Source organism: Ranitomeya imitator, chromosome 10 (genome assembly GCF_032444005.1).
Source record: "Ranitomeya imitator isolate aRanImi1 chromosome 10, aRanImi1.pri, whole genome shotgun sequence".
NCBI lineage: Eukaryota > Metazoa > Chordata > Amphibia > Anura > Dendrobatidae > Ranitomeya > Ranitomeya imitator.
The window spans coordinates 88,933,342-88,960,923 of NC_091291.1; the positions used below are offsets into that span (position 1 = coordinate 88,933,342).

Here is a 27,582-nt window from a genome sequence, read left to right on the forward strand (position 1 = left end):
CAGTGCAAATGACCCATAAGGAGTGGTGGACTCCCTAGTCTTGTATGATTTGTGGCTGCTAGACAGCCTGAATATATGCAGGGATTGCCTGTTTGTTAGGGAATAACCACATGTATTCAGGCTGTCTAACAGCCACAAATCATGCAGCTGCGGGGACACAAATATAATGTACGAGCACGCCCAAGATACTCGGAGACCACCGGAGCATGCTCAGAAAACTTGCGTAACGAGCGCACTCGCTCATCACTAGACACTACACATTACCCCTGTAGGAGCTTTTCTGACCTCCCATTATAAAGCCATAGACATTAATATAAGTTAGTCCATGCTCCCCCCTATGAACAGCTATTATAGCTTTCACTCTTGTGGGGAGATTATCTACAAGTGGTTGGAGATGTCTGTGGGAATCTTTGCCTATTTATCCAGAACATCAATTGTGAGGTCAGACATTGATATTGGAGAAGAGGCTCCCAATCTCCATTTTAGGTCATCCGAAAGGTGTTGGATAGAGTTGAGGTCCGGATGGTCACTTTTTTCCACAGAAAGCTCCCCCAGACTTGCGGAACAGAAAAGTCATAACAGGGAGGAGAGGAGATCCAACGGCAGGAATCAAGATGATCTCGAATTGGCGTTACAACTCTATTAATGCCAATTCACCTGTTTGCCATTGTTGCTGTGATTGAACCTTACTGGTTCCCCTTTTCTCCAGAATTACATGGTCGGGCCTTATTTTATAGCTTTGGAACTGTCTGTGATTTATAGATTGCAGGGAATGTTAGTTTTATTTCAGCATTGCCATTTAGCGTCCCGATTACAAGTTTGGAAATTGTTTTCATAGAATAGGGCATAGCTTAAAGATTTTTGGGGGTCGGATCACTGGGACCCCCAAAGATCCCAAGAATGTCTCTCTGGAACTGGGAACTGGGCTTTGATTGTCTATGGGGCTGTCAGAGAAAAACAGGAGCGCAGTGTTCAGCTACTTTGGTAATAAACCTCTAACATACATGTGTAATTGTTAGAATTCTTTGATATTCTGTGTGTAGGTATAAAAAATGATGTGTCTGATGACTTTCTCTCCCCAGAAGGCAGATCTGGCGGTTGCTGGATTGACAATAACAGCAGAAAGAGAAAAGGTGATCGACTTCTCCAAACCATTCATGACTTTAGGAATCAGCATTCTGTACCGTGTCCACATGGTAAGCCTCTTGACAGGATCATCTTTCTTTTTCGTCAATAAAATCATAGTCTGTAGGTACAATAGCCGATGACCCAGGATTATAAGCAATCTCTAAAGCCTGCTTTTATTTGACAGACTTTATGTCCTGCGCTTTATAATTTAGATACACCAAGGGTCTAGTTCACTTTTGCAGTTTTTGGCAGGAAACTTTTTCAGCCAATACTGGGAATAGATCCAAAATGAGCAAAGAACGATGCAGTTTTCAGTCACACTTTTCCTTTCCTTTCGCTCCCTGCTGCCTATGATTGAAAAGAATGGCATTAACACATGGACCAAAAATACGGAATGGGAACTGAGTCTAATTGAATCTTTTGTCATTCTGATGCCCACTTTATGCTTTGAGAGGTTTTTTCTTTTTGGCCAAAAACCTATTTTCACACACTATTTTTTTAGTTTTTTTAAGCAGTTTTTGGAGCTAAAGTCAGGAGTGGATTCAAAGGAAATGGGAAATGTGAAGCAAAAAAATCTCCTTCCTGTTGCAGCCTTTTTCCAAAGAACACTTGACCCGATTTACGAAAACTGTCAGGATATGCCATCAATTTATGGTGGATCTAGGGGAATCCATGGGACCTGCATCCATCTCAAGAATGGGCTTCGTTGTGTGCTGCCCTCAGTGGAGAGGTGGTCAGAATTCTCCTACAAATACATGGAGAGCGCCGCACATTGTATGGGAATTCTGACCACCTCTCTACTGACAGCTCCATTCTCCAGATAGATGAAAGTCTGATAGTAGGGATGACATAAATGAAAAAGATGACAACACCTCTTCGATACAGGGTTCTGATGGTTAGAAAACCTCATTTTGTGTGAAATCACCCTCATGCTGAGGCCGAGAGTAATCATAAATGAAAGTTTTAGGCCATGTACACACTGTGGGAGGGAGTTTGTTGTAAATGGTTATAGCTAGGAACCTTCAGTGTGAAAACTGTACAGCTATACAGGAAACTTTTTATTTTTCCCGCTGATATCAAATCTACACTGTGTGAACCTGGCTCAAGTCTGTTCTCGTTTTTTTTTTATATCTTTCTAATCATGATTTAAAAAACTCTGCAAATACTGAACAGAACCAGAAAAGTATTTCACCTTGCTTCTTAATTAATCTTGATGGAATTTTCCTACTTTTGGGACCCTCAGAAGTCCTATGCAAATTTGCAAATTCAAAGCCAAGTGGGCTGGCAGGGGCCACACATGTACATGGCTCTCTCCATTGCATTCTGTAGGAGTCGTGGAAACACCCAAGCAAGCAACTTGTAACTGATATCTCAGTGTTGTTGCATGCCTGAGGGCAGAGACAGACTGCCGTATTTCTCGTGCGAGAATCGCATCGCAAACCTCGTACTGTCTGCCGGCTCTCCTGACCTGAGCTTGTCAGCTGCATAGAAATACGTCATACTTTCTTGCTCAGGTCAGGAGAGGTGCCAGGCCAGTCTGTGCAGTGCAATGCAATTCTCGACCGAGAAATACGGCAGTCTGTCTCTGCCCTAATGCTCAGGATTTGTAGCGCCAATAATGAAAATGTGTGGCTAATGTACCTGAAGAATATCCTTCAATGATGGAAACCATGATCCTCAGTTTATTATGTTTTTTGTTCCCTTGCCTACTCTTGACGTCTCAATCGTGGCTGTACAGATCACATTTAAATGATTTAGCTCTCTGCCACTCTGCTTTGAGCCAAAATCCCTGGAGATAATAACGAGATCTAACAGAGTGAATTCTGCTGAATTTTAGGCCTGGCGTGAATGGGAAAAATTGACCTTCTCCTAACATATTCTTTTGATTAATCAATCAAGATAGAACAGTGCTTGAAAAATTGCGGCACTTTACTTTCATCCCTATGAGAGAGACATACATAAAGTTACATAAAATCCTAAGAAGAACAAGATGAGAATACTGGAGCTTAGTTTACCTAGTACTCCTCAGTGTGTGTGAAACCACCTTCATACTGAAGAGAAGATCAATCCTAAATGAAAGCGATGAACCACGTACACACTGAATATGTTTCCTAAAAGGAGCGGCAAATTGTGTGTGTCTCTATAGAGGGTACTTTATGGTTTGTCCTGTTATCTCAGCAGCCTCTGCGCTAAAGCAGTGAATCTCTGCTGTATAACAGGGGTATGAACATAGTAATGTACAAACAGGCGAGAAAGGAGATCAAAAGAGTGACTAATGTAAAGTAGGCAAGTAGACATGAAAAAATAGTGGCCAAGACACACCTCAACTACATTTTTTAAGTGAAAATTAAAAATATACTGTTAGCCAATTAATAAGAAACAAAAGTCTGTAACACAAAGTGTGAAACCACCCTCATGATGAAGGTGAGATTAATTATAAATGAAAGCTTTAGATCATGTACAAGCTGAATGGTTTACCCAAACAGAAAGGCAAAGTGCTTGTGTCTCTATAGAGGGTACTTGCTGGTTTGTCCTGTTATCTTAGCAGCCTCTGCGCTCAGGCAGTGAATCTCTGCTATCAACACATCCCCAAATAATTTAATTTAGGGAAAGAGGATCCATTCCACCAAAGGATAATTAAGGATAATTTTAAAAAAATATATTTATTTCAGTTATTTAAAACAATATTAAGATACAAGCAGGAATAACAAAAGTGACAGGTGCAAGTCTATATATTCACAGATAAATTAATCCAAGTTGATAGCAGCTCATAGGCATAGCAGATGTATCAAATGTGGTAAAGGCTATCAATAATAGTCCATTCTATACAGTTAGGGCCAGAAATATTTGGACAGTGACACAATTTTCGCGAGTTGGGCTCTGCATGCCACCACATTGGATTTGAAATGAAACCTCTACAACAGAATTCAAGTGCAGATTGTAACGTTTAATTTGAAGGGTTGAACAAAAATATCTGATAGAAAATGTAGGAATTGTACACATTTCTTTACAAACACTCCACATTTTAGGAGGTCAAAAGTAATTGGACAAATAAACATAACCCAAACAAAATATTTTTATTTTCAATATTTTGTTGCAAATCCTTTGGAGGCAATCACTGCCTTAAGTCTGGAACCCATGGCCATCACCAAACGCTGGGTTTCCTCCTTCTTAATGCTTTGCCAGGCCTTTACAGCCGCAGCCTTCAGGTCTTGCTTGTTTGTGGGTCTTTCCGTCTTAAGTCTGGAATTGAGCAAGTGAAATGCATGCTCAATTGGGTTTAGATCTGGAGATTGACTTGGCCATTGCAGAATGTTCCACTTTTTGGCACTCATGAACTCCTGGGTAGCTTTGGCTGTATGCTTTGGGTCATTGTCCATCTGTACTATGAAGCGCCGTCCAATCAACTTTGCAGCATTTGGCTGAATCTGGGCTGAAAGTATATCCCGGTACACTTCAGAATTCATCCGGCTACTCTTGTCTGCTCTTATGTCATCAATAAACACAAGTGGCCCAGTGCCATTGAAAGCCATGCACGTTGCCTCCACCATGTTTTACAGAGGATGTGGTGTGCCTTGGATCATGTGCCGTTCCCTTTCTTCTCCAAACTTTTTTCTTCCCATCATTCTGGTACAGGTTGATCTTTGTCTCATCTGTCCATAGAATACTTTTCCAGAACTGAGCTGGCTTCTTGAGGTGTTTTTCTGCAAATTTAACTCTGGCCTGTCTATTTTTGGTATTGATGAATGGTTTGCATCTAGATGTGAACCCTTTGTATTTACTGTCATGGAGTCTTCTCTTTACTGTTGACTTAGAGACAGATACACCTACTTCACTGAGAGTGTTCTGGACTTCAGTTGATGTTGTGAACGGGTTCTTCTTCACCAAATTAAGTATGCGGCGATCATCCACCACTGTTGTCATCCGTGGACGCCCAGGCCTTTTTGAGTTCCCAAGCTCACCAGTCAATTCCTTTTTTCTCAGAATGTACCCAACTGTTGATTTTGCTACTCCAAGCATGTCTGCTATCTCTCTGATGGATTTTTTCTTTTTTTTCAGCCTCAGGATGTTCTGCTTCACCTCAATTGAGAGTTCCTTTGACCGCATGTTGTCTGCTCACAGCAACAGCTTCCAAATGCAAAACCACACACCTGGAATCCACCCCTGACCTTTTAACTACTTCATTGATTACAGGTTAACGAGGGAGACGCCTTCAGAGTTAATTGCAGCCCTTAGAGTCCATTGTCCAATTACTTTTGGTCCCTTGAAAAAGAGGACGCTATGCATTACAGAGCTATGATTCCTAAACCCTTTCTCCGATTTGGATGTGGAAACTATCATATTGCAGCTGGGAGTGTGCACTTTCAGCCCATATTATATATATAATTGTATTTCTGAACATGTTTTTGTAAACAGCTAAAGTAACAAAACTTGTGTCACTGTCCAAATATTTCTGGCCCTAACTGTATATATATACAGTATATATATATATATATATATATATATATATATATATATATATATATATATATGTATATACTAGCTATTGAACCCGTTCTACGCCCAGGTGGCGAGCATTTATATTGGTATGTGGTCTCTGTTCTGTCTTCCTCCACGTAGGATGCTGTGTGGATTCCAACATACGGCTAAACCTTCATCCACATCCCAGTAAACAGACTGTGTTGATGCTTAAGTCTTATTTATTAGGGTGATGATAACCAAAACTATAACGTTGAACAACAATGGTGGACAGTATTCATAGTAGATGATCGAATAGTGAATGATGTTGATGTACAAGGTGGATGTTCAGTGAATAATAATAGTGGATGACTGATCATAGTGGATGACTGATCATAGTGGATGACTGGTGAAAAACTGTAAAGAATAACAGCATTTCAGTATATGCACATACAGGGTGCAATCACATAAATAACTGGGACATTACAGCAAGAATTATACAGAGAGCATTACACAGTAATTCTAACAGCACTGCCCTATTCTATACAAGAATGCATCTATCTACATGCAGAGTACACCTGAACCTATCTGCAAGCTGCAAAGCACATCTGCCTAACTATATCTGACTATAGGAGCTGCATAAGGCTTAAATACTAACACAAAACATAAGATGCATTAAACCTTTATAAACGTACCGAGATCCGTTAGGACAGGGGTAAGGAAGTAAGCGAGACAGGAGCCCGTGTGCCTCTCTCCAGATCTGAGGAAAAATGGCTACTGAAGCTTGTCTTCACAAGAAGAATGTGGGCGGAACTAACCCATAAGACATTGCTCTTAGGAGGGAAAGGATGGTAAACAACATGAAAAGTAGGTAACTGATGACCTCCAGTGGCCACAACTTGAATAACATGATAATTAACTCTCTGCACATTAAGATGGGCAGAACACTCCCCGCTTGGCGTCAACAGATGCCACAATTAGATTCTTTTGGGGAAAATAATAATACAAGCTCGGTAACCGGCCTGAGGAACAGTTTGTTTTCTCCAAGCTTGCACACTCTGACCTCTACTTTCCGCACTTTCCCATCTTTACTGGGAAGGGTCGTAATGACTAGGCCGAGTGGCCACTCGTTCCGATGTGACTGACTGTCTTTGACGAGTACAACATCGCCAGATTGAACGTTTAGACGGTCTTTCTGCCACTTTGTCCTGGTTTGCAGAGTGGAGAGATACTGTTTCCTCCATCTATTCCAGAAGACGTTGGACACGCTTTGTACTTGCCTCCATTGTCATCTGTAGAGGTCTTTGTCATTGAATTCTCCGAGTGGAGCTTTCGGGACACAGGTTTTCTGTGTGAGTAACATTGCAGGAGTAAGAATGGATGGATCTCCAGAATCACTAGAAAGTGCTGTCTTGTAGGACTGGGTTACATGAAATAGACAAGCTATAGCTCGAACGAGTGACTTCCAGGTGGAGAACCTGCTGAATCGGTGAGATTCGAGGTGGCAGCTTGTAATCTCTGTATGTAGAGCAGACACTTGAGGTCGGATCTCTTCGTCTGTGTCTGGACCCACTAGTTCGAAAGTTTCAGGCCTGCTGATGTGGGACATCGAACGGTACAAAGAGGTAGGACCTGTGAACCATGAAGTGTCCTTCAGATGACTGGGTGCAACGGATCTAGTCGCGTGGTCCGCAGGATTGTGGTGAGTAGGTACGTAGTGCCACTGGTTAGGGTCGGTGGATCTTCTTACCCGAAGTACCCGGTTGCTGACGTAGACGTAGAAGCGTCATGTCTCGTTACAGATGTACCCCAGTACCACCTTGCTATCGGTGTAGAACTCTGCATCCCCGATCTTCAGGCCCATCGCATCCGAGACCAGCTCGGCCAACTCAACTGCGAGGACAGCAGCACAGAGTTCCAGTCTGGGTATCGTGTGTTCACGAAGTGGCGCCAATTTCGTCCAGCTCATAACGAACCCGATATGGCATTGTCCGCTTACGTCTGTGGATTTGAGGTACGCTACTGCTGCAATCGCTTTGACTGATGCATCACAGAAAATACAAAGTGTTTGCGTTTTGACCTCTGTGGATGGCACAGGAGCATACGGTCGTTTCACACGAAGGTTGGTCAGGGCTTCAAGAGACTTCCTCCACTCTGCCCACAGGTCAGCCTTTTCCGCTGGAAGTGGATCATCCCAATCAGTAGTGTCTTGGGTGAAGTCCCTGAGCATCAGCTTTCCTTGGATGGTTACTGGAGCTACGAACCCCAAGGGGTCGTATAAACTATTCACGAAGGAAAGAACTCCTCTGCGCGTGAAGGGTTTCTCATCCTTGCTGATCTGAAAGGTGAAGGTATCTGTCTTCAGGTCCCACAGCAATCCAAGGCTCCGCTGCATAGGAAGGGGGTCGATGCTGAGGTCTAAATCCTTTAGATCGCTGGAATAGTCTTCAGAGGGAAAGGCTTCCATCAACTCTCGGCTGTTGGAAGAAATCTTGTGTAACCTTAGGTTAGACTGAGCGAGCATGTCACGAGTCCTCTTTAGTAGACTGATTGCGGCCTCACTTGTCGGTGTGGACTTCAAACAGTCATCCACGTAAAAATCCTTTTCCACAAAGGACCTGACGTCCGAGCCATACTCTTCTTCACCCTTTTTGGCAGAATGTCGGAGGCCGTAGATTGCGACCGCTGGGGAAGGACTGTTCCCAAAGATGTGTACCCGCATCCGGTACTCTGCGATGTCTTCGTCCGGGTCGTTGTCACGGTACCAGAAGAACCTCAGGTAGTTTCTGTGTTCCTCTTTGACGAGAAAACAGTGGAACATCTGTTGTATGTCAGCCATAAATGCCACTGAATCTCTACGGAAACAGAGTAATACTTCCAGAAGTCTGTTGTTGAGGTCTGGGCCCGACAGTAAGACATCATTCAATGACATGTCTTCGCATTTGGCACTTGAGTCGAATACCACTCTAATTTGACCTGGCTTCTTAGGATGGTACACTCCGAAGATGGGCAGGTACCAACACTCCTCTCCGTGTCGAAGTGCAGGTGCAATCTCTGCGTGGTTGTTCTGGAATATCTTTCCCATGAAGGTAAAGAAATGTTCCTTCATCTCAGGTGACTTCTGAAGCTTGTGTCTTAGGGAAATGAATCTCCTGTAGACCAATTCCTTGTTGTTGGGTAGGGGTCTCCTCTGAGGTCGAAATGGTAGAGGTGCGACCCAACTATTCGCCGTATCCTTGACTATTTGTTCGTCCATGATGTCCAGGAATATCTTGTCTTCTATAGACATCGCTACCTTGTTGTCTTCCTTCGTCCTGTGGAAGACTGTACATCCTATGTGGTCTTGTTCACCTTCACAGGCGTGGTCTTCGTTGATAGGAACTGAGAAAGGGCAAGGTAGGGGAGTGCTGCTCGGTAGTTCCTTTACCAGCAAACTATTGTGACACGGCTGGAAGAGAGATGGACGTCCATTTTCTAGTGTGCTGGTAAGCATACTGTTGACTGAGACCGGCTTGTGTGCTCCTCCTAGACAGACATCTCCTACAATGACCCATCCAAGGTCTTGCCTCTGCGCGTATGGAGCATTCCGTGAGCCGTTGATATATTCTCTAGTCTTGTGGACTCGTAGTATATCTCTTCCCAGAAGTAAAGCTATTGGCGCTTCTGGTTCCAACTCAGGTATCGGGTGGGCTATACGCTTCAGGTGGGGGTGATACGTTGCCACCTCTGGTGAAGGTATCTCAGACCTGTTGTCAGGAATCTGGTTGCACTCCAGGATGGTCAGTAATGACAGACAGGTCTGGCCATCCATGGACTCCACTTTGTATCCGGTTGCTTTCCTCCCCGCCATCTCGACGGTACCTGAACATGTCCTAAGGGAGTAGGGAGAACCGGGGCCTACAATGCTGAAGTTGTCAAAGAAGTTGGACCTGGCTAAAGACCTATTACTTTGGTCATCTAGGATTGCATATATCTTGAGCGCTTTGTCTCTGTGGCCTGTTGGATAGACTCGGACAAGGCAGATTTTTGAGCAGGATCTTCCTCCCTTGAGTCCCTTACAGATCTCCGTACATTGAGAGGTGACCGCAGGGGTGTCTTCGTCGGTGTTCTTCTGTTTCTCATTGTGCTCCTCTGCTTGTGACAACACTCCTGGAGGTGGTCCAGGATGCAAGGCTGTATTGTGATCCGTGCTGCTGCATTCTGCACATTTCACGCTAGCTCCACAGTTCCTGGCGAAGTGAGAGGTTGTAGCACAGCATTTGAAGCAGATGTTGTTTTCCTTGAGGAAACCTTTGCGATCCTCTAAAGTCTTCTCCCTGAAGGCTCTGCACTTTAGTAGAGGATGTGGTTTCCTGTGTAGAGGACACTGCTTACTGACATCCTGAGGTTTGCTCTCTTCCGTAGGGGGCTTAGTTGTCTTGTGTGGAGGACCAATGGAATCAATATCAGTTTTATGGACTGCCACGGGTGTCTTACTGGGTTTGACACCAGGGGTAGTGGAACATGACAGAGTGAAATCAAAACTAGGGTCATTTCTGATCTTGGCTTGCTGGGTGACAAACTCAACAAATACAGTAAAAGGAGGGAATGGTACGTTATGAATTTGTTTATAACGTGAACCATGTATAATCCACCTTTCTTGAAGATTGTAAGGAAGTTTTTGTACTATTGGATTGACACCCCTAGCAGTGTCTAAGAATGCCAATCCAGCCAAGTGACCTTCCTTCTGGGCGACCTGTAACTCTATCAATAAATCATTCAATTCTCTAAGTCTTTGATAACCCTTGGGCCCTATCTTATGGAAATCATCAATTCTTTTGAATAAAGCATTCTCTATTATTTCTACGGACCCATAGCATTCGTCAAGTCTTTCCCACACTTTACGTAAACCTATGTGTGGGTATTCTATGTTAATGTCGCTTAGTCTTTTAGCATGCTCGACCGATTCAGTTCCAAGCCACTTTACCAGGAGATCTAACTCCTCACTACTAGAAAGGTCCAGTCCCTGAATGGCGTTCTGGAACGAAGCTCGCCACGACCTGTAGTTTTCGGCTTTGTCAGTGAACTTTACAAGTCCTTTTGTTACCAGTTCTCGGCGGGCAAAGAACTTTGCCAAGTCTATGGTGGCTTGATCAGTGTTGGTACGAGCCGGTATGTTATAGCCATGTCTAGTGTGTGGTGCATCACCATACCTGTGAGACGCTCTTGGCTTCGGACAGTCTGCATAGTACCTTTCTGGTGAAGAAGATGTCTCTTTAAGGCGAGGTGGGAGCTGTACCTTCTTCTCAGTGGAATGGTAGCTGTGGTCGACTCCTCTTTGTTGGACGTCTTCTTGTTTGTAGTAGTGAAGTTCGGGGTTGGATCGATGATAATCGGCGTAGGCTGATCGTTGTAGTCTGTCGAGGGTGTTGTCCATGCTGGAGTGTCGATGAACGTACTCTGCGACGCGCTGAGCTGGATCTTGCTGCTCTAGATCTGTTCCAAGAACGTTGCTGCGTCCCTCATAATCAGGATCCTTCATGGCTTCCAAGTACTCTGCCTTAGCTATTGCAGCTGCTGCCTTTTTGTCTACCATAAGTCTTTCTAGAGACACTTGCAGGCGCGTGCGGTTTCAGCCTGCAAACGTACATTTTCTGCTTCATGCTCTGCCCGCATACGTGCATTTTCTGCTTCATGCTCTGCCCGCAAACGTGCATTTTCTGCTGCATGCTCTGCTTGTCTCAGCTTTAGATGCATTTCTTTCTCGGCGAAGGAAGACCTCGCTTTGGCTGCTTCAGCTTCAGCACGAGTGACAGCAGCCAGCTCTGCTAATGATGACCTGCTAGAGCTTGCTCGTGACCTCATCTTGAGTGAGGATGTGCTGTTTCGAGACATTGTGCGCTTAGCTGCGTACTGCTGAGTGTTTTGGCGGGAAACTGAGTCTATGTGCGGTGAGCTTCCGCGTGGCGGGAATGATGTAGCTCCTCTTGGCGGGCTGCAGTATAGTCCTGCGGCTGTATGGCGGCTGCTGTGATACCCGAATGTGGAGCAGTGTGGGTGTTAGCGGTTCCGTACAGTCTGATCAACTACAGCCTGCGACCGGCTATCAGTTTCACTGAAGGCAGCTAATCTGTTCTTACTTTACAATCACCGCCTGCGACTGGCGGTCTCGTTTTTTCACTGTTCTGTCTTCCTCCACGTAGGATGCTGTGTGGATTCCAACATACGGCTAAACCTTCATCCACATCCCAGTAAACAGACTGTGTTGATGCTTAAGTCTTATTTATTAGGGTGATGATAACCAAAACTGTAACGTTGAATAACAATGGTGGACAGTATTCATAGTAGATGATCGAATAGTGAACGATGTTGATGTACAAGGTGGATGTTCAGTGAATAATAATAGTGGATGACTGATCATAGTGGATGACTGATCATAGTGGATGACTGGTGAAAAACTGTAAAGAATAACAGCATTTCAGTATATGCACATACAGGGTGCAATCACATAAATAACTGGGACATTACAGCAAGAATTATACAGAGAGCATTACACAGTAATTCTAACAGCACTGCCCTATTCTATACAAAATGCATCTATCTACATGCAGAGTACACCAGAACCTAACTGCAAGCTGCAAAGCACATCTGCCTAACTATATCTGACTATAGGAGCTGCATAAGGCTTAAATACTAACACAAAACATAAGATGCATTAAACCTTTATAAACGTACAGAGATCCGTTAGGACAGGGGTAAGGAAGTAAGCGAGACAGGAGCACGTGTGCCTCTCTGCAGATCTGAGGAAAAATGGCTACTGAAGCTTGTCTTCACAAGAAGAATGTGGGAGGAACTAACCCATAAGACATTGCTCTTAGGAGGGAAAGGATGGTAAACAACATGAAAAGTAGGTAACTGATGACCTCCAGTGGCCACAACTTGAATAACATGATAATTAACTCTGCACATTAAGATGGGCAGAACAGTCTCCATCCTGGTATGTGCTGCTCCCATCCTGCGTCCCCATCCTGTCATGTGTTGCACCCATCCTGCACCCCCGTTCTGTCATGTGCTGCCCTATTCTGTCATGTGCTGCTCCCATCCTGCGCCCCCGTTCTGTCATGTGCTGCACCCATCCTGCGCCACCATTCTTTAATTTGCTTCTCCCATCCATATGCCCCGTACACTGCTCCATAAAGGTTTATGGCCCCCATAAGATGCTCCATAGTGTATGCCCCCGTACACTGCTCCATTATGGTTGATGGCCCCTATAAGATGCTCCATAGTATATGCCCCCGTACACTGCTCCATTATGGTTTATGGCCCCCATAAGATGCTCCATAGTGTATGCACCCGTACACTGCTCTATTATGGTTTATGGCCCCCATAAGATGCTCCATTGTATATGCCCCCATACACTGCTCCATTATGGTTGATGGCCCCCATAAGATGCTCCATAGTGTATGCCACCGTACACTGCTCTATTATGGTTTATGGCTCCCATAAGATGCTCCATTATATATGCCCCCATACACTGCTCCATTATAGTTTATGGCCCCCATAAGATGCTCCATTGTATATGCCCCCGTACACTGCTCCATTATGGTTGATGGCCCCCATAAGATGCTCCATAGTGTATGCCCCCATACACTGCTCTATTATGGTTTATGGCCCCCATAAGATGCTCCATAGTGTATGCCCCCGTACACTGCTCCATTATAGTTTATGGCCCCCATAAGATGCTCCATTGTATATGCCCCCGTACACTGCTCCATTATGGTTGATGGCCCCCATAAGATGCTCCATAGTGTATGCCCCCGTACACTGCTCCATTATTGTTTATGGCCTCCATAAGATGCTCCATAGTGTATGCCCCCGTACACTGCTCCATTATGGTTTATGGCCACCATAAGATGCTCCATAGTGTATGCCCCCGTACACTGCTCCATTATGGTTTATGGCCCCCATAAGATGCTCCATAGTGTATGCCCCCATACACTGCTCCATTATGGTTTATGGCCCCCATAAGATGCTCCATAGTATATGCCCCCGTACACTGCTCCATTATGGTTTATGGCCCCCATAAGATGCTCCATTGTATATGCCCTCGTACACTGCTCCATTATGGTTGATGGCCCCCATAAGATGCTCCATAGTATATGCCCTGTACACTGCTCCATTATGGTTGATGACCCCCATAAGATGCTCCATAGTATATGCCCCCGTATGCTGCAGCGATATATATAAAAAAAAAAATACCATACTCACCTATCGTCGCTGGGCGCCGAGTGCTGGGGGGCCTGAGCAGGCGGGGACACCGGCGCGCTGTGGGGGTCAGGTGCCAGTATCGCCGCCAGCTCAGGCCCCCCAGGACTTGCTATATTCACCTGTCCCCCATTCCAGCGCTGCGCCTCGCCATCTTCCGGCTCCTCTGGCTGTGACTGGTCAGTCAGAGGGCGGCGCCGGCGCGCATTAAGCGCGTTATCGCGCCCTCTGAACTGTGAACGTCACAACAGAGGACCGAGAAACGGAGCCGCACGCAGCGCTGGAACGGGGGACAGGTGAATATAATGCTCACCCTCCTGGCGCGTCCACGGTCCCTACTTCTCCGGTGGAGATCGCGGTGTGCGTTCAGTGTTTACGCATACCGCGATCTCCTGGGAGCGTCACTCTGTGGGGTCCAGCTTGCGCTTGCGCAGTCTATAAAGGCTTCGGACAGAGTGACGCTCCCAGCGTTATATTATAGATAGCATAAGTATAGGTAAAGCTGATGATCGTTGCATAAAGTGCATGTGCCAAAGATCACAAAGCTTAATGTAACCTATAAACTATAGTGAAAAAGAGACACAACTCTCAGGTAAGTAGGACAGAAGTGCAGGTAAAGTGCCAATAGGATTACGTACATAAAGTGCCAGGAGCTTAAGTGAGGTAGACTTGGCTAAATGTCACTACCCCGATGTCGCCGTTTCGCCATGTGCTTCTTCAAAAAGGGGGAGATGGATCCTTTTATAGCCCGGTGCATACACCTCATTGGTGGTCAGTGTTGAATCTACATAATATAGATTTAGGGGGCACCACAGACAAATCTAAAAGGGATCCACCCCAACCCATACAAACAAAGTCATACTGTTGCAAAAACAAGGAAAGGAATAGGTCATAATGAGGGGATCACCTGAGGCTGGAATGCAGCATAAAATAGAAACATTTTTATTGTTTGATTCAACACACAAGAAAACAAGCAGAAAACACTAAAAACACTAAAATTGGTTACACGAGTTACATGACATCTATTTGCCAAAGGCTGAACTCCAAAAGTATGTTCACAATGTGCATACTAATGTGCTACCTATATAAACAGCAGATCTAAGATATAAGTTGCCCGCTCACCACCTCTGACCATATATACCCTGCTTAAAGAAATATTTTGGCAGAAAAATATTTAGCAAAGCACAGAAACGTGACATGCATATGATGGAAACAATAGATACAAGTCACATAAATTTAAATATAACCATATTAACAAAAGGCAGTGTGACTCACTGAAATACCCCAATTATTGAAGAAATACAAGCTTAAATGGCAGTAAACCATGTAAGTCACAAAATCTATGGAAAAAGATAAAAGGTTTGAGGAGAGTGACCCATATATCATGCCCAAAAATTAGCACAACCAGGTTAAAGGCGCAAGCTGGACAAGCCATCCATAATCAATAACATGGAATGGCAGCGTTAGTTGGAGATACCCATAAAGAGTGGTGCTAAGGTGGAGCAGATGCCCAACGCGTGTCGCCACCTTCAGTGGCTTCGTCAGGGGTACTAACCGCAAGTTAGCTGTGTTGTTCTATATATTATCTGGTTACAGAGCAATTGCAGCTGCGCTGCTTAACAGGAAGGCATGTGGAGATGCTGTACATGAATCGTATACTCTCTATAGTAAACGCGCCAGCGTCAGCAGCCTCAATACCGGAAGCGCATCAATACACGCTCAGTGAGAACACCATAGCAACACAATGATGACAGCGCATGCGTCAGCAGCCTCAATACCGGAAGCGCGTCAGTACATGCTCAGTGAGAGCACCATGGCAACACCATGATGACAGCGCATGCATCAGCAGACATAATAATGGAAGCGCGTCAGTACATGCTCAGTGAGAACACCATGGCAACACAATGATGACAGCGCATGTGTCAGCAGCCATAATACCGGAAGCGCATCAGTACATGCTCAGTGAGAACACCATGGCAACACAATGATGACAGTGCATGCGTTAGCAGCCATAATAATGGAAGCGCATCAGTACATGCTCAGTAGCAACACCATGGCAACACCATGATGACAGCGCATGCGTCAGCAGCCATAATAACGGAAGCGCATCAGTACATGCTCAGTGAGAACACCATGGCAACACCATGATGACAGCGCATGCGTCAGCAGCCATAATACCAGAAGCGCGTCAGTACATGCTCAGTAGGAACACCATGGCAACACCATGATGACAGCGCATGCGTCAGCAGCCATAATAACGGAAGCACATCAATACACACTCAGTGAGAACACCATGGCAACACCATGTTGACAGCGCATGCGTCAGCAGCCATAATACCGGAAGCGCGTCAGTACATGCTCAGTAGGAACACCATGGCAACACCATGATGACAGCTCATGTGTCAGCAGCCATAATAACGGAAGCGCATCAGTACATGCTCAGTGAGAACACCATGGCAACACCATGTTGACAGCGCATGCGTCAGCAGCCATAATACCGGAAGCGCGTCAGTACATGCTCAGTAGGAACACCATGGCAACACCATGATGACAGCGCATGTGTCAGCAGCCTCAATACCAGAAGAGCATTAGTACATGCTCAGTAGGAACACCATGGCAACACCATGATGACAGCGCATGTGTCAGCAGCCTCAATACCAGAAGAGCATTAGTACATGCTCAGTAGGAACACCATGGCAACAGCATGATGACAGCGCATGCGTCAGCAGCCATAATACCAGAAGCACGTCAGTGCATGCTCAGTGAGAACACCATGGTAACACCATGATGACAGCACATGCGTCAGCAGCCTCAATATCGGAAGAGCATCAGTACATGCTCAGTAGGAACTCCATGGCAGCACCATGATGACAGCGCATGCATCAGCAGCCATAATAACAGAAGCGCATCAATACACGCTCAGTGAGAACACCATGGCAACACCATGATGACAGCGCATGCGTCAGCAGCCATAATACCGGAAGCGCATCAGTACATGCTCTCAATAGGAACACCATGGCAACAGCATGATGACAGCGCATGCGTCAGCAGCCATAATACCAGAAGCGCGTCAGTACATGCTCAATGAGAACACCATGGCAACACCATGATGACAGTGCATTTGTCAGCAGCCATAATACCGGAAGCGCGTTAGTATATGTTCAGTGAGAACACCATGGCAACACCATGATGACAGCGCATTTCTCAGCAGCCATAATACCGGAAGCGCGTTAGTACATGCTCAGTGAGAACACCATGGCAACATCATGATGACAGCGCATGCGTCAGCAGCCATAATACCGGAAGCGCGTCAATACATGCTCAGTGAGAACACCATGGCAACACCATGATGACAGCGCATTTGTTGTCAGCAGGTATAATACCGGAAGTGCGTTAGTACATGCTCAGTGAGAACACCATGGCAACACAATGATGACAGCGCATGCGTCAGCAGCCATAATAACGGAAGCGCGTCAGTACTTGCTCAGTGAGAACACCATGGCAACGTACATACACACAGCGCTGCGCATGCGCTGCAGATTGGTCTGCCAGTGCAATTACAGAACTTGAGCGCTGCAAAGGTACTGTGCTGCAGTCTGCACATTGTTGTACCGTTTGCACTGTAAGCACGATTACAGAACTTAACAGCTATAATAGTGCTGTGCTACAGTCTGCACGCTAATATATCATATGGTAATGTGTACATTAGCAGACCGTCCAGTAAACGTTGCAGGTCACTAGACTGTAAAAAGCCACATTTAGGCAAGAATAAACACCTCTATATGGGAACAGAAGAATTTTAAAGGTATATATACACAGGAGTTTACAAATAATATCTAAGATCTGTGCAGACATACCATGTCGCTCCATCACCCCAGAGTGCCCAAGGTGGCACCAAAAACTTTGTACAAAGTAGCTGCATGTTCACAACAGGTCAAAGAATAGTCGCAACTACTACATGGACAAAGCAGATGAAGATCCAAAAGACGTAGTCTATATATATACAATGATCAGGGGCACAAAAATATTTTGTACCCAAAACACAATAAGATGTGCAGCAGATTTTATGTGCTGAGGTATTGCAGGCCCATTTTTATTATTAATATTGGCTATTGGTGGCCACACAAAGGGAGCTCAAATGTCCAATAGACGTGTGGGCGGTCAAGAATTACGATTTCCAGCAAGTACTATACAGAAAAACGCATGCTTATCAGCATAGAACTATAGGGCCTAGACTCAAGAAGGGCCTGGACTCAAAAAGGGGGGGGAGGGGGTGTTGTAAGACCGCATGTGGAACGTACGCAAACCCACAACCGGTATACAAGGTAAGTGTATTACAATATGATATAACACACCTATACCGGTGGTGAGACACCTAAAGGATACCAATAACCTCCTTGATATACATACACAAGCCAATACCCTCCATGTACCGCCGTATGGCCTACATTACAGGACTAGACAAACCTGTTTGAGTAACCCAAGAGACTAAGGGGTAGTGGATAACTAGGTGCGCCCTACGTCCACAATCCTGAGTTGACCCAATGGCATAAACACCAGATGTTCCTCAGTTGTTAATAAGACTTTTAATACCAGTTGCCTGCCAAACATTCAGCTATAACAGAGAAACTGTTACCTGGGGTACACCCGGTGTGACAAATATCTACCTCTTAAAAAGAGGCTTAGAACACCAGGGGATATAACAACAAATGTCATTCACCCCACATTTTGCCTATGCTAGAGTCTAGTAGAACAAACACATAACTGCAGTAGACAGACCATAGGGTCAGAATAATAGGGGCAGAGGGTGCACAGGTATTGGAAGCAGGGCTGGACTGGCCATCTGGCAATTCTGGCAAATGCCAGAAGGGCCTGTCTGATTGTGGGCTGCCTTGTCTGCTATGTTGTTAACAGAATCGGTGTTCTCAAGATACCCATACTGTTAAGATTTGTGACAGAGCACAAAGTCACTTACCCCAGCAGGACATGGGTATCATTAGAAATATTGGTCTTGCAGTAAATCTTGCTTTCCTCCATGCAAGGTAATATTAGTAATATATCCCATCTAGTGCTTGGGGACAGGGACAACATGGGCCTGTGTGATTTCAAATGCCAGGGCTGAATTTCAGTCCCAGTCCGTACCTGATTGGACGTAAGGCAAAATAGGCAAGGTTATAGAGAAGAGGAACAATATGCTGTTTATACAGGCAACCCTAAAAAAACAAACTTACTAGAGCACTTAGAAAAATGTCCCACAGAAGAGTCTATATAGTCTATAAATGAACAAACAAAATAGCAGACACAAATCAAAAATATATAAATAATATATTAAACATACTGTATATAATAACAAATGCAATCATATGGCTGCTATAGCATAGGAATGGCAAACCATTCGGACTAATGGCAAAAAGACTAGACCCCAGAGATGAAAGTCAAACGTATGTGATAATATATCAAATAACGAAAGGCAAGTATAGTGTAACAATATAATATATCTTTATTGAATTATAAAAGATGGCACTACAAAGATGTGCCTGTGCTTGGAGACACAAATATAGAAAAATGTGCTATCAAAAATGGCCCATAAAACGGAAATATTCCAATATCTATAGCACAAAAAAGGAGCGGACACAACAGAAGGTAGAAATAGAAATATTAATAAAAAGTCACTAAATCACCTGGACCTAAGGCGTACAGAGATGTACGCGAATGCACCATATATGCATGTAATCACAGAAGGAGGCTAAATACTGTAGTGTAAAATCAAGAAAGTGTGAAGTGCTGACAATATATATACACGCACAATGTAACAAATATATAGTATGTGCATTACATCACAAATATGTGTGGAATTTACAAAAAGTGCAACAGTGCAAAACCGCTATAAGCGTATAATATATCCAGGCAAATAATGAATAAAATGTGGAAGCCTAAATCCGTCTGTGAAGACAGCACAATGTGTGCACACACCATGCACCCGAGTCCGCCCGGTTCCAGGTAATATATATAACCAGCGATGCCCAAATAAAGACAATAAATTACTACCTGTCACGGTCCGTTCGTCTATAAATGATAGATCTAAACCTAAATATCAAGAATCAGGTTTGTTTATAAAACCCGGTAAATAATAAGTCCTCATTTAGATCGAGGGGGACCAAACAGTTCAAGTTGAAGATCCATTTCGACTCGCGTTTGAGAAGTTCCAGGGTAATGTCCTCTCCCCTGATATCAGGTTGAATAGCTTCTAGTCCCAGAATTCTGGTTCCAGTCCATTGAGAGTCATGTATGGCCAAATAATGCGAGGCTATAGATGTAAGCGTTTTGCCCTTCTCCTTATGTTTTTTTGCCGTTGTGGTGTTAGAAAAATTTTGCTGTATCCTCCTTCTCAACTTTTGCGTTGTTTGTCCAACGTATATTTTTGGGCATGGACAGATTAAAGCGTAGATCAAGTTGCGAGATTTGCAATTAAAATAAGTTTTATTGCCAATCTGAAACGGAAAAAGAGGTAAAGTCAAAACTCTGTCTCCAACAGTAAACAGGCAACTCGTATATTGCAGTTACCGCACATAAATGTGCCAGTTAGCCGTGTCCCCTATTTAACTTAATAACCGGTCGTTTGAAGTGACTATGGCTCAGGCAATCCCTGAGATTTTTGGCCCTCCTTGCTTTCAAACTCGGTTGTACAGAGACATGCAGCTTGAGTCTATGCTCACTACGAAGGCTGCCCCAGTATTTGGTCAGGATGCCTCTAATATCCTTCCACTGGTTATTATAGGTCGCAATAATACCAAGTGGTTTTGGGGCTGTACAAGGCATCTCCTGTCTGGGTCAGTGAGGATTCGGCGCATGTCAGTCACATGCTGCATCTCCTATTAACAATGACTTCCGGGTCAAACCGCGCTGGAACGCATGCGTGGAACGCAAGCCATCCTGTAGTGCGCAGGATCGGAAATCAAGGAACAGCTAGATTGACTTGCGCACACACTGACAAAGAGTGTATATACCTATACTATGGCGAAGTGTGCAAGGAGCGGTGCTAAATAGCGATCTGACAATGACGGGGAATGGACGTGGAGGAACCACGTTTCAAGGGACTAAATAGGGGGAGAAATATATATATAAATAAGGAAAAAATGCTTTTCCGGTAAGGGCTTCTGAAAGATAGTATAAATGGAGCGTTGGGATTTATTTTAATTTTCCCTGGATGTACCCTTTATGATTCTATAATATAATTACTTCTTTATTCACGTGATGTCTCTGGGTCTGATCTAAAGATATGCTTCTGCCTCCTACCCCCAGTCCATTCTGGCCAGTATGGTGGCAGAAGCATAGAATTTTACTCCGCACCAAGAAGCAGTCATTCTTACTCACAATCTGGAGAGTGCAACTTGTCAAAAAGATTAAACCCTTGTTTTGTCTGATACTTTTTATGTGATGCTATTGCTCCATTTGGAAGTACATTGGCTCCGTTTATCATAAGTCTATTAGAATAATGCTGCGGTGACAATAAAGAGATGACAAAAAGCGGGGGAGACTGAAAACTAAAGAATATGCCAAGAATAAGAAGTGAACGTTTGAACAGAGCTGGAATTATTTTATAGGACATGATCTAGTGTATAGTTATAGAATAAAGTTTGAGCGCTAGACTGGTCTACAATTATACCTGAAGTGGAAACAACTACAAAACGGAAAGCTTAAACTTATTGATTTTACTTGTTTCATAGGGAAGGAAGCCTGGTTACTTTTCTTTCCTGGATCCGTTCTCACCTGGTGTGTGGCTCTTCATGCTTCTTGGCTACCTGGCTGTCAGCTGTGTGTTGTTCCTTGTGGCTCGGTAAAAATTTCTACATTTAATCCCTTTGATTTATATGCAAGCATGGAAATACATTGCCCTTAGCTATTATATTTGACATCTCTGATTTCCAGTATTTATGTTCATTTACAGTTATTATTCTCTTTTGAGTACCGTCAACTGATTTACCCCATTTATTGGGCCGAAAGTCAGTATCTAGCAAGAAAAAAAGCCTTGCTTAAAAAGTGCCTACATCTTATACTTAGAAGTCAGGTGTGTCCAGTAGAGTCCCCCTGATAACTTCTGCCTGCTAGTAACAAATAGAGATGGTGTGTACTGCAGCTTCTAGACGTCTACCACTATAGATCTGTTGGGTTGTAGCTGGCTGTCTCACCTGATTTTCTAGCTCCCTTAGTATTGAGGTCCCCTACTTTGCAGGTAAACTTGTTGCTCCCCACACACATCACCTGGGCTGGTCTGAGCTTTCAGACCCACTCTCCAGGTTGCCCTGGCTTTTCTGAGTCTCTATTCAGTAGACTAGTATGAAAAAAGTGGCCATGGACCCTCCTGGGCTCACTGATTAGAAAACTATGAGGTGTCTGTGTGGCGCCCCTGAGGGTTCAGTCACCACAGAGGTACTGCACCTCATCCAGAGGTGTGGTTTCCCACTCTCAGGTAAGGAGGGGGCACTACCCAGGACTCTAACACCAGCATCCAACACCTCACCACTCCAGTCAGGGTTCCTGGGCGTACCCTATGGCAGGATGGCCTCATCCCAGTCTGGAGAGGGTTACCAGGTAGAGGGTGTGGGTGGAGAAGGTAAAGTTGTCATGGAAACAAGAGGGAGGAGTTAGTTAGTGAGCTAGATAGTTTGAGCTGGGGACTTGAGCAGTGAGGAGCTCGTCCCAGCACCAGAAGACAGAGAGAGAGAAGTTGCAGAAAGTCAGAGAGAAAGAAGGGGTCCTAGGGGCACAGGTAGTGAGCAATCCACCCGTGGGGCCCGCATCCACGCTGCCCATCGCCAGGTGGAGGGACCAGGTCGCAGTGGGGAACCAGCCCCCAAGACTAGTGGAGAACTACAAGGCTCAGCTAGCCAGCTGGAGGCTGTGGTATCTGTACGTGCCACAGCCACATCCACACACATTCGCTGAAAAGGCGGCCACATAGGAGCAAAGGGTACTCAGAGGACGTTGCCCAACTAGGTCCATGGCTGCTAGCTTGGGACACTGTGTGTGAAGGCGCAGGGCAGGAGAGGTGGGAACCAGCACAGTGAGATGGCCAGGAAAGGAACATAAGAGAGGAGTCCTGGAAAAGTCTACCCTAAATCATCTGGGGGTTGGCTGGACCACATACTCGGAGGACACAGCACACGGCTGGAGACAGTAATCTGCAGAACTGTGAGTATAGCGTAAACTGCACCCAGCTGTGTCCTCTGACTTATTCCTGCGCCACTTGCCCTGCCCTACAACTACCACAACTACAATCATCACAATTAACACTTATACCTGCCCTGGGGACTAGCTCTACCTGTGGAGAGCTGTACCAACTCTGCTGCATCACCATCTGCCCCAGAGGACCTGAACTGCCGCGTCGGCCACAATCTCATTGCCGAATACCACGGGTGGCGTCACAAACAATTTCCCTATAATCTTTATTATTCCCCTTTAATTTCATTTACTTTTTTATTGGACGCCCAGGGCCACGGACCGGGTCACTGCTGCCGTGACACATCCCTTTAAGAACCGGCCCGGTACCGAGTATCCCCATTGCCCTGGCGGGTGATCCATATGTGCAGAGGAGAGGAGAGAGAGCCAGGGACCATGCACCTTTAGTATAGTATAGTATACAGGTTTTACAGTAAGCTCAGTGAGAAGACAGTATTCGGTTGGCAACTCAGCTCCCTCTAGTGCTGACAACAGGCAGTCAGAATGTTATCATTTTAATCTATGCTGATGCAAGGGCTTTGTAGCTCTGTATGAAAAGAAGATGAGTACCGACCACTGCATAGATATATTAACCCTTTCACAGCATATGATGTATAATTATGTCATATGTCGTGTTCCCGACTTTGATGCAGGCTCCATCGCTGAACCTGCATCTTTCCTCGCACATGACAGCTGATTTATTCAGCTGTCATGTCCCTTTAACAGCTGGGGGTGGATAGGAGCTCCACCCATGGCTGTTAACCAGTTAAATCCCGGGATTTAACATGCACCAGCTGGAAGCGCATCACCGACCATCTGCTCCCCTGTCACCTGACCAGGGGGTACTGATAGGTAATTGTCATGTTAGCTGGGGGTCTGCAGAAGACCCCTGTGCCTGCTATTGTGAATTGCATAGGAGGTCGTGAATCTCATAAGAGATCGTGCTTTTTGCTAGACATACATGTATAGCCCAGGCAATGGGATGATCACAGCTTCTAGTCAATTAAATGGACTATTGAAGACAGTAAAAAGTGAAAAAAAAGTTCAGATCACCCCGCTTTTGCCCCTTGAAAATAAAGCAATAATAAATAATACACAGGTTCAGTATCGCTGAGTACAGAAATGCCCAATCTATCAAAATCTAAAAACATATAATCGGATCAGCAAACAGCGTAAGGAGGAAAGAAATTGAAATGCCATAATTACGTTTTTTTGGCTGCCGCAACATTGCAATGAGAGGCAATCAAAACATCGTATATACCCCAAAATGGTATCAATAAAAACGTCTGCTCAGGGTGCAAAAAATAAGCCCTCAACGAGCCACAGATCCCGAAAATTGAAAATGTTACGGGTCTCCGAAAATGGCGACAAACGCTAAAACTTTTTTAATACATATTCAGAATTTTTTTTTCACCATTAAAATAACAACAATAAAAAACTATTCATGTTTGGAATCTGCATACTCATACTGACCTGGAGAATCATATTCCCTGATCAGTTACCATATAGGGAACATGGTAAATAAAAACCCAAAGAAAACAATTTTGGAATTGCACTTTTTTTTGCAATTTCAACGCACTTGGAATTTTTTTCCCCATCTTCTAGCAGTACTCTATATGATGAAATCAATGGTTTCATTCAAAGGTAAAACTCTTCGCGCAAAAAAAAAAAACGAGCTGTCATATGGCTATATTGATGGAAAAATAAAAAAAGTAGTGGCTCTCGGCAGAAAGGGAGGAAAAAACGAAAGAAGGAAAATGGCCAGGGCGTGAAGTGGTTACAAAAATGAGCAGTAAAGAGTTTCATACCTTTACAATACAATCATAAAAAACAGAAATGTCATTTAAGGCTTCACATAAATAGACATATTACAGATTCATGTTGTATGGATCCATAAGAGGGCACCTCTTGGGAAAAAAAAATATGGCATGATGCACTACATTGCATGACATTTTACTAGAAGCGTTAGGAAATCAGCACCACATGAAGGTCCCATCTGACAGCAGACACAATACACATCGGAATCCCATGCGCCACTACAAAGGTTCCGTGCACGTATCGAAAAAAAATATATTAATTTTCTTTTTTGCATTGTATCTGACTGATTATGCAGAGGTCAAGCAGTATTAAATATTCCTATTTTCCATACAATTCATAATATTAAGCAATAAATGATTTTGACAAAGCATTCCATTTCTTCTGCAGACGTAGAATGTTCGGTTATTTTAGCACAGGGTTATGTTTTCATTCACCCGATGACCAGTCCATCAAAATATATTATGATTGCTTGGATGTACACCAAGCATAATAAGGCACCTTTGGCATATCTGTTTTTTTTTTTCTTTTCCTATTGCAGTCAATGATTTCGCAGTGTGCGGAGTGTGTGGGCTGACGAGCTGCAGTCACCTTGGGATGCATAATTGGTGGAATGTCACTATGCTTCACTAAAATCATAATGTTAATTAACCATGCTTGCATTCCCTGGCAGCACACTAATTAAGCATTGTAAGGCTGCACAATTATGAGTAAGGATGTGAGACGTTATATTTAAGACAAGTAAACAATACCGATACCTCCCGATTTTATGACCTAAAAGACCTTGACAGCGATATGTGCGTCCAAACGTGCAATTACACAATAACACTCACAGTCTAGTTGAAATGTACAGTAGATAAAAAGATGAGTTAACAAATGAATATATTAACTATATCTCAAGAGAAAAATGTCAACTTGAAAGCATATATATATGCATATATTTAGCCCCTTAATGGTCTAGTCACTTTGGGCCTTAATTACCAAACCCCATTTTTTACATCCGACCTATTTCACTTTTTAAGGTAAAAACTCTGGATTGCGTCTACATATCCCCGTGATTCTGAGATTTTTTTTTAGGACACTTTGTACTTCATGTTACTGTTAAATTCAGGTCAATAAAGTTTGTGATTATTTATGAAATCATCTGAAATTTTGTGAAAAATTTTCAATTTTCAGACTTTAAATTTTCATGCCCATTATAGCAGATAGTCACACCAAAGAATAGTAGTTAAAGGAAATCTGTACGCAGTTTTTTTGCCATTTAATCTGAGAGCAGCATAATGCAGGAGCAGGAAACTTGATTCTAGGGATTTGTCACTTGCTCAGCAGCTCACTGTAGTTTCAACTAAGCGGAGCGGAGAGGATGGTGTTCCAACACTCTGATAACTACTGATGTTTTAGGTACATTCTGTTTTATTGTTATTCTCCTGTGGGCTGCAGTTCCTGCTAGTCAAAGGTAATAGGGTTAACTGTAGGGCAGGCCCATAGTGGGAAAGAGTATTGGAGATCTGTGGGATAGTTTGGGATGGATTAGTTCAGTTAAGGAACAGGAAGAGAGAAGGAAGAGCACCATCAGAAAATAGGCGATCATCACCGGGTGTGTTGGGTGGTGAAGACAGTAGAAATCAGAGCGAAATTGATTAAGAAAAACCCCATCGGCAGCAGAATTCTGTTTAGCAGGCAAGCCGAGGGGAACATACAGCCAGGAACTTTATTAGAGTCCCTACTGGTCTATGGGGAACAGACAAGTGTGTGCCAGGCTTTGGAAGCTTTGGGTCTGAGAGAGACAACAAGACTGGGACATGCTCAGTAAGATGACAGCCCTAGATGCATTATTACTTGGTTCAGAGAAGTGGGCTGAAGGATAGTGGTCACTGGGAAAAACATAGCTTAAAGTTGTGCCTTTTGTTTTATGGACTGGTGTGATCTCCTGTTTGTTGGGTTGATGGAAACCGGAACTGTGCAACACCTGGCAGACTAGGGCTGGGAGGTGCCCTTTACAGTAACATGGCCACACACAAAAAAAAGCAAGACCCCTTTTTCCTGTAGCAAGCCAGGCGAGGGGTATGAGTACCTTACCCGCAGTTACCACTCCGAGCCCCGTTACAAGGAGATGATCACTGCAGGACTATGGGCTGTGTGCTAGACAGTCCAGGTAATGTGTGTAACCCTGCTCCCCACTACTGATTGGCAGCATGCTGACACCGTACAGTGAACACAGTAAGCTAACAATCAGGGGTGAGGGCAGTGCTATACAGAGATCAGCATTCAGAGAACTGCTAGATCTACAGCAGAAAAAATAGGCATTCATTCTAAACTGTACCAAGCAGTCCACTAAGTGATACATACCTGGAATAAGGCTCAATGCCAGAAATTTCTCACAAGTTATGTCATTATGAAGACTTAGAATCTAAAGAAACTCAACTAGTGGTGTGGTGAGCATTTTTATCCCAAAGGTGACCACATTTTGAAAATTAAATGCTCAATGATTTCATCTATGAATACAGGAACTATTTTAGTTTTATTTCTTGCTTAACAGAAAAGTATGGACTTCATGTTGCCGAGTGAAAATTGTAAATATTCCAGATTAGTGACCATTAGTCATGAGCAAATGTACTCGTTGCTCGGGTTTTCCTGAAAAGCTTCCAGGTGTTCACCTGGGGAAAGAGGAACTTACTGGCCCGAACACCTGAATTTAACCCCTGTAGGTGTGTCCAT

The 27,582-nt window shown here is 44.2% G+C and overlaps 1 protein-coding gene across 2 annotated transcripts in view; it reads left to right on the plus strand.

Annotated features, from left to right (window-relative positions):
- GRIK4 (glutamate ionotropic receptor kainate type subunit 4) overlaps positions 1-27,582 on the plus strand; it is a 583,539-nt gene that overhangs the window by 516,269 nt on the left and 39,688 nt on the right. For both annotated transcript variants that reach the window (XM_069742917.1, XM_069742916.1), the window contains 2 exons: positions 1,083-1,196; positions 21,558-21,667. In XM_069742917.1, coding sequence (XP_069599018.1) covers positions 1,083-1,196; positions 21,558-21,667 — 224 coding nt within the window. The remainder of the gene's footprint in view (positions 1-1,082; positions 1,197-21,557; positions 21,668-27,582) is intronic.